At 37.9% G+C, this 18,129-nt stretch overlaps 1 protein-coding gene across 2 annotated transcripts; it reads right to left on the minus strand.

Moving 5' to 3' along the window:
* Positions 1-16,985, minus strand: thbs2b (thrombospondin 2b). 2 transcript variants are annotated; one of them, XR_013795802.1, is made up of 22 exons: positions 16,624-16,985; positions 16,187-16,353; positions 15,129-15,685; positions 14,739-14,832; positions 11,850-12,061; positions 11,161-11,395; positions 10,121-10,291; positions 9,861-10,037; positions 8,235-8,408; positions 7,970-8,097; positions 6,727-6,879; positions 6,358-6,576; positions 5,186-5,293; positions 4,909-5,068; positions 4,691-4,809; positions 4,373-4,607; positions 2,562-2,789; positions 2,195-2,466; positions 1,942-2,039; positions 1,335-1,474; positions 1,117-1,231; positions 1-538 (listed from the first exon to the last, which is right to left on the minus strand). XR_013795802.1 is itself a non-coding variant. In XM_079596269.1 (21 exons), exons 2-21 carry the CDS (start codon positions 16,251-16,253, stop codon positions 1,224-1,226), a joined length of 3,555 nt encoding a protein of 1,184 aa, XP_079452395.1. In that variant the 5' UTR covers positions 16,254-16,353; positions 16,624-16,985; the 3' UTR covers positions 1-1,223. The 2 variants fall into 2 exon arrangements, 1 of the variants encoding a protein (XP_079452395.1); XM_079596269.1 differs by having other exon boundaries at positions 1-1,231.
* Between the last annotated feature and the right edge of the window lie 1,144 nt (positions 16,986-18,129).

Raw genomic sequence — 18,129 nt, forward strand, 5'->3', positions numbered from 1 at the left:
TGGTTTGTGTATATAATTTTATTGACAAAAAGTGATTTCATCAAATATTTGCAATGAAAACGCATATGAGTGAGAAAAAAAAAAAAAAAAAAACTGTTTGTTAGTTAATACAAACACGTATGATAAACATGTGATTAGCAGCAAGCCTGTTGTCGAATCTTGAATCTATCTGATGAAGTGCTTCATGTTGCGCAGTGAATGAAACGACTGTAAATGAAACAAGTTAATTGATTTAAAGCATTTACGTGAAAGGCATAACTCATATTCCCTTATCAGCTCATTTAAAAAAAAGAAAGACATTTATATTAAATCTCTCATTGGCATTTCCTGAATGGCGCTTATTGACTCTACAGGCATACAAAAGAGGGTTCTGAGGGGATACCTCAAATATTGCTGGTTCAATGCCAAGTTAGGGCAGAAAACTGGAGAGTTATAGATCACAATCCTGGTTTGTCACCATTGTATGAGAGCAAGGAAAGTCTCTGCTGCTGGGGTCACGGAAGACACGTTGTAAGCGATGGTTATTTTCATGCAGCCTCTGTAGTTTAATAAAAAGAAATGTGAAACACCCTGATACTTCTGAAATGTTCAGGAATATTACATTACTGTTCCTCTTGTCACATTCACTTCATGTAGATACAGTAATGGCAAATGACGGAGCCTTACTGACATGAATCCAATTCGATAACATATGCAAAACATCTTTTTAAACCTCATTTGTAAAAAGTTGTCAATGTAAACAAATAAATAAGTATTTACAATTTGTCAGCAAGGGATACAAAAGGAATGTTAACTAAAAACCAGGAAAAAAAGACAAATAAGTTACAGTAGATAATAGAAAATGTCTGAATATAATACATCTCCCCTAAACGATTGCAAAAAAACACAAAAAGCACACAAATCTTCTCCATAAGAATGACTAGAAAGACAAATAAATGATATGAAATGAAAAACTATAAACCCTCAACACTCAGAGCCTTGGGTTTATATTCAAGATGGCAGGACTCATTGTAGCATTACAAATATTATTTGTGCAACAATTAACTGAGGATTCTAAAGCAATGCTGACCAAATATTTGTTTCCTTTCGTACTTGTCCAGCGGAAGGTATATTCACCTCTTGAAGGATCCTCTATTGTCTCGTTTTCTCGATTACGTCGATCCGGTTTTGCTTTGATCAAAAAAAGTCCATGACAGGAGACAGAATATGTATTCCAATCACACTCAATTATCTGCAAAAAGAAAGAAAATTCTCAATAATATGACAAAAGAAAGATCACAGGATAATGGACGTTTTGTTTTTTCATCTGTAAAGGAAGTTAGATATTTGTTCACCTCTGCATTCATATTTGAGGTCAGAGAAGAAGACGGCCTCCTGGGAGAAAACGAATAAGCCAAGTCTTCCTCCTGCAAACGTCTTGTCATAAATGGGACCTGAGTCTGCCATGATCTGCTTGCCTTCATACACAACAACCCTGGGAAATGTATTTTATAAACATTAAAATAATAAGGTATAAATATATATTTTTTATACATTATATACAGTAGATAGATAGATAGATAGATAGATAGATAGATAGATAGATAGATAGATAAAGCATATTAGTTATATTCAAAAATGTTTTATAATATAATATATCTATTATTAGATTAATAATGTTATTGATAAATTGTATTCATTATTTTTACATACTATAATTTAATTTAATGTGACCATATATAATTATTTTTTAAATATAATATAATAAACATTAGGTTATATAATATAATTAGATTGAAATAAGTTTGAAATAGTTTGAAAATATTCAATAGATTGAAATAGTTTAAATAATTAATAATTAATTAATTATTAAATAAATAAATATGATATTATATTATAAAAGCATGTCTAGGAATACAATATGTAGTGTGCTGCTGACTAAGATGCAGTGTAAGTCTCTACCTAATGAAGCCAGTCTTCGGTCTGTGGATGAGATGCCAGCGGTAGGCATTATAGTCTTTCCAACCGATGTTCTTCGGGTCATGCCACAGAGTGCGCACCTAAAAAACGATGGATTGTAAAGCCATTCATCATGTTAAGCACCAAGACCGACAGCATTACTTTGAAATGGGAATTTATTGGACAGTTTATTGTTAGTAATGGCACAAAAAGAGAAATCTGTCAGGACTAATAAAAGTGAAGAGCGAGCGTTCACCTGTTGCTTGGTGTTGCCTGTGTGCCATAATGCATTGCGTAGATTTTCCCCAGTGCCTGTGGTGGAGTTGACCACCTTGAGAGAGACACCAGAGATGCCAAACGCCTTTGACGGCTTTTCTTCCCAGTACGTCTGCGTGATCTGTTTCCACATTACGACGTAAAAACGTCGACTAGACTGGTATCCAAACACAAAACCTGCATAGTCATCATCCCTGTCTGTATTCACATAGAAGGTCCCGCTGAAATCCACAGCGCTGAACTCATCAAAGCCTGTCGTTATTGTGCGGAAAGATCAGGATCCAAGATCAATATTGGAACGTTTGACCTTTTTATGTATGTAAATGTTTGCATTACAGCTCACTTACCCACTGCAATGCCAGGGTCGGAGTTGGCAGTCTGCACAAGCTCTTTGCCCTGGTTTCGGACCACCCAGTTGGGATCGATCTGCGTGGTTCCCTTGGGGTCGAGGTGAACCATTTGAAACTTCCGGAAGTCTGTGATACTGATGGCGCTGTTTTCCGGGCACGCGTCAAAGATATCCGGGACATTGTCATTATCAAAGTCATTCTCACAGGCGTCACCACGACCATTACCTGGGAGAAAATATAGGAACGTTAAACCAACCACTAAGATGAAATGCTTGCCCTGCACATGGGGAGTCAAAGTAGGTTAAAACAGACAATGGTAACACTTTAGATGAGGGTCCAATTTTTACTTATTACTTATTAGCATGCATATTACTAGGATATTGGCTGTTTATTAATACATATAAAGCACATATTAGTTCCTTATTCTGCATGACCATATTCTACATCCCTAATCATACCCAATATAAAATGTAACTACTACCTTACTTACTATTAATAAGCAGTAATTAGGAATTTATTGAGGCAAAAGTCGTAGCTAATAGTTAGTTAATAGTGAGAATTGGACCCTAATCTAAAGTGTGACCCAAATAATTAATTAAAAACCAATCATTATGAGCTTATGAGGCCATACCTGTATACACTCCTCGTGCTAAGACTATCAATATAACCACTGCATAAAATACTCCAAAGCCACTGACCTGGAAAATTCAAATCTAAGCTTCAAAACATTCAATCATTTGATCTGCAAACTACTGGCATCACAGTGCAATCCTAGCCAAGAGGTACTTTTCCTTTTGGAAAACTTGAACAATGGCTTTTCCCAAAGCTTTAGGATTGTCTCTCTAAGCCAACAAAACCTCAAAGATCTCCAATCTCCCCGTAGACCGTGACAGCTTCAGCTAGCACTTGGAGTTCAGAGGGCCGCTGAAATGAACACCCTTTGGAATGCCAAGGCAAATTTCACCCCACTTAAAGTTCAAATCCACTTTATAAAAGAAAACCCAAGCAGTAAGCATGGCTTGACAACAGAGAACTTATTCCACCATTATACCATTTAGGCTTAACGTCAAGCTGCGTATATGTGTGTCTAAAATACCTCATAAAACACAAAGAGAAGCGGACTACTGCAACTCTTCGGCATGTCTGATGCTAGAGAGAAATTTACGCATTTCTTATCTCCCTGCTTTTCATGCCTTGTCTTTGATTTTCTTTTTTATGGGACAGATTCTTGGACGACCCTCATAGGAAATATGAACAACGTCCAAAACAACAGACGCTCGCATGACACAAAAATTTAATGCAGGATTGTGTATCGAGACAAACAGGTGCGAGGAGCCCGGAGGAAAATTCTGGACGTTGTTTATCGGTTATCTCCCTTCTCTGATAATCTGCAGAACAAATGTTCACATGATGCTTCAGAGCCAATGCCATACATCAATAATTAGACACATTATTTCCACACATTCCTTACTCTGGAGTGAATAGGTAAATAGCAGAAGCGAGATATGATATGAGTGTACAGTAAGGCGTGTTAGTGCAGCGGTGCAAAATTTTTAATGCGAATATATTTCAATGTTTTATTATAATATATATATATATATATTTCACTCTAATTTGATTTAGAATATTTTGGATTTTTTTTTATAAACCAGGATTTTGTTTTTTGTTTTTTACCTACAATAACACTCAATGCAACTAATTGAATGTCAATAAAAATGTTTTATTAATAATCGATTAATATTTCAGTACTATAATTAGTCGAAATAAGGTGTGTCTATTTTAATGTAGCATGTTTAACAGTGTTTTACCATCAGAGTCCAGTTGGTCCTTGTTGGGAACTAGTCTGCAGTTATCACGGTCATCAGGAATGCCATCATTATCATCGTCAAAATCACAAGCATCTCCTTTCCCATCTCCGTCGTGGTCGGCTTGGTTAGCATTGGCTATGTATGGGCAGTTATCCATGTTATTCTGATGGCCATCTTCATCTATGTCCTGGTTGTTATCACACTGGTCTCCAATTAGATCATTATCTACATCCGTCTGCAAACACAAAATGGTAACATTTAAAAAAAAAAAAAGAATAAAGATGTTTGAAAGCAGTCAGTCCCCAATTTCCTCCAGACCTGTTGTGGGTTGTGGACTAAGGGGCAGTTATCACACTGGTCTCCGACACCATCTATATCGGTGTCTTTCTGGTCTGTGTTGTAAATGAGAGGGCAGTTGTCTCGCTCGTTTAGAATCTCTATGAACAGAAATAAGAAAAGGACATGTGATTCACACAACTGTTGCGATCTAAAAAGAGTCGCATGGATTATAAAAGGCAGATCAAAGTTTTTTTTACCATCTCCATCCATATCAATAGAACAGGCGTCTCCTTCCCCATTGTTGTCAGTGTCGGTCTGAGCGGGGTTGTGTTCATACGGGCAGTTATCACAACGGTCTCCGACATCATCCTTGTCATAATCATACTGTCTGGGATTATACATCAGGGGGCAGTTGTCCTAGAAGAAATATATCATATAGGCCTACATGTGTCAATATGAATAGTGCACACTCTTAGACATATCGGTAACGTGAACACTAGTCCATAAGCATCACAAGTACTAAATCCGCCTCACCCTTTCATCCACAATTTCATCGTTATCATCATCTTTATCACAAGCATCTCCTTGCCCATCATTGTCAAAGTCCTCCTGACCAGAGTTGGGTAGAGTCGGGCAGTTGTCCTGCAGAGAGTAAAGTTTAAAGTTAATTGCAGAAACATATCAGTGAAAGCATAAGTAATGGATATTGATCTGGAAGAACATAATGACTCAATTCAAGAAAAGACTACTAAAATCTGAATAAATCTGTCGCAACCTACATATACTACTCAGTGGGAAATTATTGACATATCTAAAATCTAACCAAATCCAAATCTTTGAATGGTGAGTATACATATATATTTTAGCTTATTTTTCAGCTAGTATTCATTTAAGTTAATTTTGAGTCTTAGCTGTCACACTACTGCTTCGCTTTACTGTATGTGTGCGATGTGAACGGGTCTTACTCCAGAAACCATCTCACACTAGTAGTTACTCATATCAAATGAACCACATCAAATCACCCACATCAGTACTAAGAATGTCAAGCTTCTTCTGCTATGAGGTCTCAATTCTTCATTCTGTGCATTACCAATATTTCCCTTTATTTGTTATGTGCACATATTTTATCCTTTATTGCTTTCTCGCTTGGCTCCCTTTGCTTCCCAGGCTTCAGATCTATGATGTCTTGCAGATTCTGGTCCTGGTTTTTCTCCACGGTGTATCATGACATAATCAAGCAATTATCCATCACAGGAGAAGAATGATGTAATTATTACATTTGCTCTCCCTCCCTTTGGCTAAACATTTCACCACAAAGACATTAAGGGATATAAAATATACGATTCCAAAAGGCACAATAGACAGTAAACACTGGGCCAAATCAAAACATTCCTCTAGTTCATGGTCACTGGCCCCCTGCCTGACTTGATGCCATTGTCCTATGGGGTTTATTAAGGTGAAATTATATTTCTTTCCATTTTATATTCCTTAGAAGCCATTTCATAGCAGTCAACAGCTAAACCTTAGGGTCTGGCTTGCATTAAATTAAACAAAAAAAACATTGAATCTGCTTTATTATTAGCATTGAACTCATCAGAAAGCATATTGTCTTCAATATATTTGAATGCTCTATACATTTTTGCTATAACATTGACATCTGGTCCAAAATGGAGGGCATGAATCTGGTTAATCATGAGTTATAGTACCTTTTTGCAATGGTAGGTGGCATTCGCTCCACACGCAAGATCCTGGTTGGGCCATCCATCCAGATCAAAGTCCTCTCCACAGATGATGCCATCTCCAGCATAACCAATACGGCACTCACACTTGTACATCGGGTTGCTAAAGTGACTAAGGAAGATGCATTCAGCATACTTGTGGCAACTGTGGCTGTTGTCCTTACAGGGGTTGTAGGGTTCACACACCTATTTATGAGGGGGGGAAACATACTGAAACTTTGTCTATATTTAAACACATATGAAGCAGAACCTTGAGGCTCTGAGGGTATCGGCTAGGAGGATGGACATAAATTTGCCGGCTGGTAAATGGTATGTGAGGTGATGTGTGTGACTGACCTGTTTGTTGATTTTAGCTGACTCCACTCCCATGCCGTAGGGCTGAGTCCCTTTGTAACGTGGGGGGCAGGGGAGACAGTGGAATCCAGGGTCTGTGTTCACACATTGCTGTTGGCCACCCACCTTATGACATAGATCTGAAACCATATCACACTGCACACCACAGAACGCAAAAGAAGTAGAGAGAGAGAGAGAGAGAGAGAGAGAGAGAGAGAGAGAGAGAGAGAGAGTTTAAGGGTAAGTATTGTCAGATTAAACATATTGCATGTATATACACACTACGGGTCCTTGCCCGAGCAAAACTCATTGCTAAACTGTTGTGAGTGATTTCTAATGCATTGCTTTGGTCACATAACATTTCACATCACTTCAATTGGGTTATGTTCATTTGTCGCATTGACCAACAGACACCAAAATTCAACCAAAATGTTGCTTAATGCGATTGCGATAAACATTGGTAGGCAGTTTTTATGTTAAAATAAATGAGCCCCTAGTCTCCATGATGTTCTGGTCTCTAGATATGGCTTTGGTTCCTTCCTCCACGTAAATATACGTCATTTTCCGACAGTTTTATCATCCACCAATTAAAAAGTTTAGAAAAACCAATGCACACCTCTTCAACAAGCCCCATAAGGCATCATTCATGTTTATGGCACAAACATGTAGGACAAGTTAAGGTGCAGTCACATTTGCCATTGTTTGTTGAATTTTCGAAGGGGGGGGAATTCAGTCATGTGAATTTGCCGCGCTGAACAACAACAAACCGTTTGGTTTGAAAGTGTCTTTTATGTAAGCTGTGATTCATACATACATGTGATTCATACATCACAATAATGGACCTTTTTCACCGCAATTTTCCCTTATGTGACCGCACTTTAACATGCCAATTTTTATAGGGTTACAGGCAGTGCTCAAAGTGGTTCTATATTTGAATCTGTTGTGTAACCTTACTTTTTATTACATACTCTGACCGGTACTCAATGTTCTCTCACTATTCGTGGCGTTCATATGCAAATTGTGTGAACTTATTTTGTCCATTAGATCAAAAGTTCTGAAAAACCCTATACGTTTACCCGCCCATAGACCCTCCCCTCGAAGAAATCAGGACAGAAGTGGTTGAAAGTGGACAAAAGAGATTAAAATACCATGTGTAAAGGGGTATGTGTCTCCCTCGTTTACTTGTGATCCGATCCACCAAAACGCATCTTAATTAATACCAGGTGTAAACAGGGCCTTTGTTTACCTCATTGACATCTTCACAAGAAGTTCCATTGCCACGGTAGCCATTCGGGCAGGGCCCACACTCCCATGCTCCATCAGAAGCTGTGCTACACTCAACCCCAGAGAAGCAAGGGTTCGAAAGACAGCCATCTGTGAAATCAACACAGTTCTTTCTTACTTTTCTCTTACTGTACTTCATTTCTGTCTCTAATGCTAAGGAAAGAGATTTTAGGAGTCTGACAAGGAAAGGCACATAGACAATATTGTCCTAAGTTTGTTTTTCTTACCAATTGGACACTCCTGTCGGTTGCATACTTCATTTTCAATGGAGTCTCCAAGACACTTCCTTCCTCCATGCTGCGGTTCGGGGCTGTTACACTCTCTAACACGACTCTTCAGACCCCCTCCACATGTAGCTGAACACAATGCCCAGGGAGACCATGGACCCCAGCCACCATCAACTAAATGGAGAAAGAGGCACAACATGGAGTCACATTTCCATCTATAAGGCTACATTCATACTGCAGGTAATTTCTTTGTGAACTTCACAAACCACATGTCTGAATCTGATCTTTTCAATTCCGATTTGTGCCACTTCCATATGTGGTCCTAAATCCAATACAGGTCAGATTATTTGCAATGCGACTGGCAACGTTTGTAAAAATGTTACGCTCATGGGAATCACTTAAAAGACTTAACATACTCGAAGTAGACAGTTGTGAAAGGTAGTCGGTGGAAGGACAGTGATGTGTCAGAGCTCATAAGTATTACAGTGACAGCTTAAGGTTCTGTTAATGTTTTTTAACGCGTTGCATTTGCTCCAAAATATATTGTTGACCATATCAAAATACACACACCAAAAAAAAGAGATATTCCAGTCAGATGATTCTTCATGTTCCTAAAACTAGATTAAAATCAAAGGTTGATAGGGCTTTCTATGTGGCCGCTACACGCTTATGGAACCCTCTTCCAATGCACAATTAAATCGCCCCCATCTGTGGATGCTTTTAAGTGTAGTTTGAAGTCGTATCTTTTTAGTATGGCTTTTAGATCTGATTAGAGTGAACAGGATTTATTCTGGAAAGCACTTTGGTCAACGTCAGTTGTTTTAAATGTGCTATAGAAATAAAATTTGTATTGCATCGTAAATGTTTATGTTATTGCATATTGTAAAGCACTAGGCTGTTTTTAATGTGACATTGTTATTCAGTTTTGTTTTGTATTAAACTGCTTGTTGTTTAGTTTTATTGTGCCATTGATCAGCTCATGCGAATTTTAAGATATTGTAGTGCAGATTTCAAATAACTGATATTGACGTAAAAGAACTAACTAATAAATACCATTTTTAGATATGAATTCACTTGGATTTTATTTTGGACCTATAACACCTTCCAAATAACACAATCTGTGTCACATTCCCTGCTAATGTGGAAATAACACATAAATGCCCAGAATAAGCAGGCACAATGCACACAGCTCTCACTCCTGTTACTGCTGTTCACTGAAAATAAAAGTTATCCCAGATCCTATGTATTCAATAGCACTGATCTCAGGGTGTTCCCAGGCATCTGCTGTGTCTCCGAGGTGAATCTCATTCATTGGCCATGTCATAAGCATCTTTTCCATAATCCTCTGATGAACAAATTGCCCAAATCTGTGTAGCGTCCCTGCTCTAATGATAATATAAGCCATGGAAAGACTGACATCATCCTCTCTATGTGATCCAGTTAAGATCTGAACAGCAGGGTGGATGGGAAGGTTTCTATATGATCTCAATTAGAGGGTTGAGCTTTAAATTTTGTAGGGCTGTTTAACAGCGTTACATTTTTGAAATGCTGCTAACACATTTATTCAATTTGACATGAAATTTAATGAGGGTCTATTAAATATGCGAACCCTATTTGTTTACTCACTCGGACAGGGGTCTGCGTGGCAGCTCTGTGTCTCTCGTCCGTCACCTTCACAGTCTTTGCCACCTCTTTGTGGAACAGGAGCATTGCAGTGACGGATACGTGTGATCAGTCCTTCCCCACATGTCACTGAGCAGGACGACCAGGGAGACCATAAGCTCCAGCCACCATCCTGACGAACTGTGAGTGGAAAACAATGTTACTATAAGCGTGCTACAATGACCCAGTAGAAGCGATCACACATACAGTGCCTTTATTCATACCTCTGCGGTCACATTTTCCCAGACTGCACTTGCGTGTCTGTATCGAGGGTCCAGAACATGTATTGCTTGTGTCATCACAAGAGCGCCCCCTCTGTTGAGTGCCGCTCCCACACGTGACTGTGCACTGAGTCCACTCTGACCACGGAGACCAGCCGTCCTCACTGTCCATTGCTAGACAAAGATTTATAAAACATCATAAGAAAATGTACAAATGCAATATACATGTTGTATGTGTAATAGACGTAGGCCAGTAAGAGCTGTGTGTGTAAACCTCACACCCCTGGCCTCAAGAGGCACGCTAGCGGTCTTTAGCGCCTCCCACGCCAGAGACGCTGGGTCGAATCCCGGTTGGAGCGAGTCAAATAGGACATGATTTATGACACATGATTTATACGTCTATAAAAACTACCATTTAAATGTTTGTGGTCAGTAGGAAGTCTCTTATGCTCACCAAGACTATATTTATTTGATCAAAAATACAGTAAAAACAGTAATATTGTGAATTATTATTACAATTTATTATAAGTGTTTCTATTTGATTACTTTTTCTGGATTTTATTCATGTGATGGCAAAGCTGAAAAATTATAATCTGCTGATTTACTGCTTAAGGGACATTCCTTGTTATTATCAGTGTTGAAAACAGTTGCTTAACATTTTTGTGGCAACGATGATACGTTTTTCAGGATTCATTGATAAATAGAAAGTTCAAAAGAACAGCATTTATATTTATAAATATCTTGACTGTCACATTTGATCAATTTAATGCATCCTTGTTGAATAAAAGTATACATTCTTAAAAAAAAAAAGATCTTACCTACCCAAAACTTTTGAATGGTAGTATATTTTGTATATATATAAATTTGTTTATTATTTTTAATTTATATTGCTGTTTATTTTATTCTTATTTTGTATTGTTTTATATTATTTTATTTTAGTTAAAATAATTTCAATTTAATCGTTGTAATCAAAAACATAAATAAATACTAGAAACAACTAGCACTGGTTGTACTGTATGTCTTGTGTTTGTGTGTGCACTTACGAAGGCACACTGGACAGCATTCGCCATCGATGAAGGATGGATTGGCACATGCCACAGGAGGACATGTGATCTGACGACAAACAACTTTTCCTTCTTGGCAGGTACATTTAGTGCAACTATCCACAATCCAGTCCTCTTTGTCCTCAAACATACGGCCATCTTGCCAACACATACTCTGCTCCGAAGGATTCTGCATCTTATTCAGTGCCTCCTTCATCGCTGTGTTTTCTTCTGTCTAAAACAAATCAGTTTGAAATGAACCGAATCACACAACTGTCCATCTTCATACTGCAATGAGACGTAATTCAGGCTTTTCACACATTTAAACACAACAAGCAGTCAGAATAACTATACATTTTCATGCATTGAAAATTTGAGATGTTTTCCAATAGAAACCGTCTAACACACAGTGATTTACTGAGCTCACATTCCTCCCACAGTTATGTGAGTATACTAAATTATGATCCAACTATTGCATTCATCTGCCCACAAACATAACTGCCCTCGCTGCAGTGAGCTCAGTTTTTTTATAAACATCTGACAAAATCAGTTAACATCAACAATATGATATGCTATAGCTGCATGTCAGAACTTTTCTTTTCTAAATGACAGCAGTTACTGTATAGGTGCCTGATCTAGTTTGTGCCTGATAAGGTGAAGCATAAGATTTGCATTCGGATCTGTCTCACCACTTTCTGCAGACCATCTATGAGGTTGCTAACGACAACTCTGAGACCCTTGAGCTCCTGGAAGAGGTTGGCCAGTTCTTCACAGGAATGTTCACACATCATTTCTGAGGAGCTGGTTGCTGGAACATCTGTGTTCTGGCCAATCACATTGGAGGCAATTGAAGATGGAACCTCCACCTCCTCTGCGCTCTCACTGACTACATTCGCCTCCACTGGGAAAAGACAGAAGAAATGCTAATTAGATGAACATGAATTCTGATGTGCTGGTTCAAAAGCCATGGGACAACAATTAGATAGAGACCACAGGCTGTTTATATGCACTATAAAAGCACCAATGCCACATTGCACTGTATTCAAAGCCTTCTAAAGACGCAGCAGGACTTTGCATGATGGACAAATCAGTATTTCTGTCATTATACATTCTCAAATAATCTTCTCTTTACAAAAGACAGCTGTGCGAAGAAGCTAGTGTAGTATATACCATTCAAAAGTTTGGGGTGAGTACGATATTTTTTTCTTTTCTTTTTTTCTGAAAGATGCAAGGATCTGTTACATTGATCAAAAGTGACAGTAAATACATGTTACACAATAATTATATTTATTTTCTACTCATCAAAGTATCCTGAAAAAAAATGATGGTTTCCACAAAAAAAAATTAAAGCAGCTCAACAACTGTCAACATTGGCAATATATAAATAAATTATTGAGCACTAAATCCTGCTTTGCCATCACAGGAATAAATTACCATTAAAATAGAAAACGGTTATTTTAAATTGTTATAATATTTCACAATATTATGTATTTTTGGTCAAACAAATGCAGTCTTTGAGATTATAAGAGACTTCATACAAACCCTTAACTTTTAAACGGCAGTGTTATACACTGAAAGAAAATTACATTTGGCATTGGCCAGACAAACCTTCCAAACTGGAAGCTCTACACTTAAATCACAGAACTGGTTAAGCCAATGTTGTGTCGGTTTGGTTGAGATGCTCAAACAAACACAGCTATGTTTTGATAGAGCCACAGAGCCACAGTGTTTACACTTTCCAAAGTAATCATGGCTTACTTATAGTTGTCTTAGCAAGGTAGTATTATAGAGAAAGCATTTTAATGTTTAAAAATTTCACACTTCACTTTTAAGGCAAGTACAAGGACAGAGAATGCAGACATTTGGTATCTCACAGCGTGACGACTAAACCTGTTTGCAATAAAGCCTCTTTATACACGACACTCAGGCGCTTGAAGATTGTAATAGGAAGCCAAATTAAACCATTTCATGAGCTCCTATGATGTTACACACATGTAACCGCGAGCAAACTATTTCTAGACACAGACCTATCTCAGCAATTCTTGATTGCCGTTTATAGAAGCACAATTTCTGAAGTTATTTTTAACTAGTTTCAAAGGAACTTACAATATTAAAGTCTGGGTGGGGCAGCAGTGTGAGTTACCCCAATGAACTATTATTAAAAAAAAGTCTAACATGAAACGAAATTTACTTTCTACATTAGACTGTTGTAAATATCTTCAGTTGATGCCTTTGATATTGCCAGATAACAAAGAAATGAAGATTAATACAGCAGCATCAAAGACAGCTGCATTTTTTTTTTACATATATGACACAGATTATCAGATTGTGTATTTGTTGAACATTCTCCAGAACTTCCTTATGTGAATATACACGCTTGTAAAGCAGGTTTATACGTTTTCGCACTCCATTAGGGGTGAAGAGACACTAGGTGTTGCTTCTAGTGTAAAATCACAAACCAAAACTCTTAGACTCTTCCATTTAGATAGGGATGTCCCGAATTTAGGATATCTGGTGGGAAAGATACACTCATGAAAGATGTGCACTCAGACATGAGTCAAGAGACACCAACTCTAAGTCATGGATGGTGTAAATATACACTGTAAAGCTGGTGTATAAGTGTATAAGTCACACTTCATTAAGGGTGAAGAGACGTGTAAAGTTTACAAATCCCTTAGGAATGAAGAGACAGGAAAGCCGGTGTGTTGCTACTAGTGTAAAATCACAAACCAAACCTCTCAGACTAGGACGCCCCGAATTTAGTACATTTTATCATTTTTATTCTCTGCTTTTTTTGTTATTTTTTATTTTTTATGCATGTTTTATTTCTTTGCATCTGTTGTGATTATTTTAATTATTTTTTATGTAAAGCACTTTAAATTACCATTATGTATGAAATATGCGATATAAATAAACTTGCCAGGACTGTTTTCTGTATCTGTATGAGTTCTGTATCTCATCTGTGTGAACTTTAACTGTTCTTCGTTCTTATGACCTACTGACCCATCTATCCGACCCAACACTTCTAACGAGGTACATTCATTTAAACACAAGCTAAATGTGAGATATATGCAATACTAGTACATTTACAAAAACATACCAATCTTAAATCACAAGGGTTGATGTGCTCTGAAAACATAAAGTCAGACCGATTGATGGTTGGCCTATGTATACAAATACAGGCTTGTAAAATGCACATTATGACAATTCCAAGCTAATAATTCCGTCAATCAGGCTGGTCCTAATCTGAGTGAGTGTGTGCATGCAGGTCTTCACAGGCGTGAGCTCCTCCAAGTATGTTTATTTATAAAGCTAACTATCAAGAGCCCAAAACCTTCCCCTGAGCGAGGGATGTCAAAAGCCTAAGAACCCATTCTTTCCACAGCCATCATTCGGCTGAAACAAAAATGAAAACAAACAAAAAATTCCATCAAAACCGGACATCATTACTGAGCAAAACCCTTCCCGTCTGTGAGTTATATATTCAGTACAGCAGTTCCCATTAAACAGGATCTTCATCTTGATCCCACAAATCTTTTTTGGCTGGCAAAAAGTGTTAAAAGAATGTTAAGACTCACAAGCCCCTCCTGGGTTTCGAAGATCACATCCCCTGCTCTCCAGAATGTCCTCAAGCGGGGTGTCAAAGATAAAACGTACATTCTGCAACAAACCCTGAAAGAAACAACAGCTGCTGTCAGGCTTACTTTGCCAATTTTCAACCGTTCACATATATCTCCCAGGACTGGGAAGTTTGGTTGGATTTACAAAACACTGGAGGATCAGCAGTAATTTATTACTCACTTTCCAGCCACTTGCTTGGCTTGCTCTCCAACTACTAAATCTGACTAAATTGCGTTACAATGAGCAAAAAATTATTAGTTACTATTCTTGATCTCCTGTAGAGTATGTCCTAATGTATTCTACATGCATGCACTTTACTTTTCTCAATAATGTGACATCAAACATACCCTAAAATGGCTTTCTCGGGTGGACCCTTTGGCCACAAACATATGGCCACCTGTGGCGCTCAGATGTTCATAGAAAGGTTCATCGAGAATGAAGCTATCAATGAGTCCACAACCAATGTACAAAGTTGCCATCTCTCCATGCACATAGAGCGTTACATTCTTCCATTGCGAATCCGAGAGGTCTACATCCTCAAAAGAGATTATGTTGCGTGAGCCATCGGCCCACCAGTACACCAAATCTAGAGTGTTGGATCGGCCATCCGAAACGACCTCAAACTGCCTGCGCTCGCCAGGGCCTTCCAGTGCAAGAATGGTGCCACGGGATGTGCGGTCCTGGCGCAGAGTGGCCGTCAGAATAAAGCCTTCATTGTTTTGTATTTGCAAAAGAAGTTGTTGTAGCGCTGAGGAGCTGACAGAGGGGAGCTGGTCGAAACGGATGAAGCGGTATGCTGGAGCGTCGCTGTCCAGACCCTTGAAAAGCTTCACACCGATAGTCTTGCGTGTGATCCCACTGGTTTCAAACAAGTCAAAAACTGTCTCATCTTCAAGTTGCGCATCTGAAAAGGGGTACATGTTTTGCTATTACTGTTAAACATCACAGGGTAATTTAAAATGATGGCAAAAAGGTGTTTAAACATGGTGTAAGAATTGAAATGATGGCTGGTCACAGGACATAAACAAACACATTCTACCTTGTAGGTCAATTTGAACCAAATATGTCCAAAAGTTCATAGACAAGTTATTTGTCAACAACCTTGATCCAGACATGCCATCATTTTAGGTCTTACAGAGGACATCCTGGGATATTCTGTGTGTGATACCGATTTTTTTTTTTTTTTTTTTTTTATGTAGCCAATTGTTGTATAGATAATAATGAAATGATTGTTATACTAAAATTAAAGTAACAAAAAAAAAAAAAAAACATAACGAAAATGCAACAATAATAATGCAAAGATTTAAAGATATATTTTTGGTCTTATGATACACAAATTCATCACATTAAAAGGTAATACAGATTATTCAGATACAGAATATATAGAAAAATCCTACAGAATTACCTTGAGATTTTACAGAGGTGAACAGAAGCAAAAGGGCCAAAATTCGGAGACATCTTCGGAGAATCATTCTTCTATGGATCTCAATGGTAACCAAATATAATTGTTCACGTTAATTCAATTACCTGCCCCACAGTGGCTCTGCTCGGCTGAAAATATGGATACCTCACCTAGAATTAAAAGCATATTATTAGACATGCCCAAATCCAGTACATTTGTCAAGCCGGACAATGGCATGCGCGCAACTGAGAAACGAGCGTCTTTTTGGCGCACTCTGGTTGATGTAAATTGTGTGGTTGTGAAAACAGCGAAAATATCAGCGAAAATACTGTTAATATATATATATATATAGTCTATGTAAAATAGCACATGCTTTTAAGAACCCCCATAAACTTCCAATAAAGCAGTAACAATAGAACAGTGACGGGCACCTCACTTACCAGAACCAAAGAAGAACTCCGTATTTTTTTTGCACAAAATAACTAACAAAAAAAAAAAATAACAAAAAAAAGTTGAGTCCTATGCACAAGACGAAAATAACTATCCGTCCGAATCCTCAGTCAGTTCCACAATAGTAAACCCACGATATGAACAAAAATGCGTTGCGTAAAAACCTGGAGATGCCACGGGTCCCCAAGCGCAAAGTTTAAAATTCGCGCACGAAACGGGTTACACGGTTCACAAAGAAATGCAGTCAATCATGAGGTGTTACTGAACAATGTCTCTATGTTCCAAAGCTGATGCGTGATAAATCCAGATGATGCCGGACTCACGGGCTCCCTCCTCATAACTGATCTCTCTTGAATTTTATCATGAGGGGCGCGCATATTTGGTTTCAAAGGGGAGGGTTTGGGCTGGCCGGCTGGAGGCGGGTTGCACTGGGCTGGAGAGGTGTGGGTTGTTGCTGTGACAGCACGTCATGACAGTTTTCATTAGCTAATGCAGTTCTGAATCGCGCCTGGGGATGTTGGGTTAGGGGTGAAGACCTAAATGTGACCATAGGTATGTGAGTAGGCTAAGATTAAAGTATCAAATGCCAGATACTTGACACCAAATAAATGCCTTTTTGGGTCATTATTTTCTACTATACAGTACATTATTATGTCTCCAAACGCCAAAGTATATAATCACAATAATAATATTGTGAAATATTATTTCAATTTAAAATAGTTGTCTTTGTGAATATAAACTGTAATTTATTTCTGCCATGCCGTTATTTTTGTGGAAACCTTGATACATTTTTTTTTTCTTACATGAAAAGAGTTAAAAAGTATTTATTCGAAATATAAATCTTTTGTAACATTATACATGTCTTTACTATATTGCATCCTTGTTGAAAAGTATTAATTTCTTTCTTTTTCTTTTTCTAAATAATTTTTGGACCCCAAACTTTTCGAACAGTATTGTATCCATTCTGTAACTCTGTAGCTCAATATTAAAAGACAGACAGACAGACAGACAGATAAATGAGATAAGATGAATAGTTGCAATGAATACTGCACAGCACAGCGTGGCATTTACCTTTTAAGATGTATGACTTTAATTTGACCTCTTCTAGAGCATTGCATTCCTTTGATAACATTCCATCAATTTTTGTTGAGTGGGTACATCTTACAAAAGCACATGAAGTGGATATACAGCAGATGAGACAGATGATGTACATGTTTACAATATGCCCTAGGTGAAAAAAATATATAGAGAGGGTTCTCACAAAATCTGGCCTCAGCAGAGGCCTAAAAGGATGACATCATTGTATATTTCACTATATGCTGGAAAAGACATTATATCCTGTATATTTCTGAAATGAGAAAGTATCCCTGTGAGTTCTGCCCTCTTTAAAGAGCGTGATTAGAGTGAGATAAATAATAGTTCTTCCTTCCTTGTGTCCATGGAATCTAAATTCCAGTTCCAGGTTTTTCAAATAGTTTCTAATGCTGTTTTGCCAA

This window comes from Phoxinus phoxinus (genome assembly GCF_949152265.1).
Source record: "Phoxinus phoxinus genome assembly, chromosome: 21".
In the NCBI taxonomy this organism is placed as follows: Eukaryota; Metazoa; Chordata; class Actinopteri; order Cypriniformes; family Leuciscidae; genus Phoxinus; species Phoxinus phoxinus.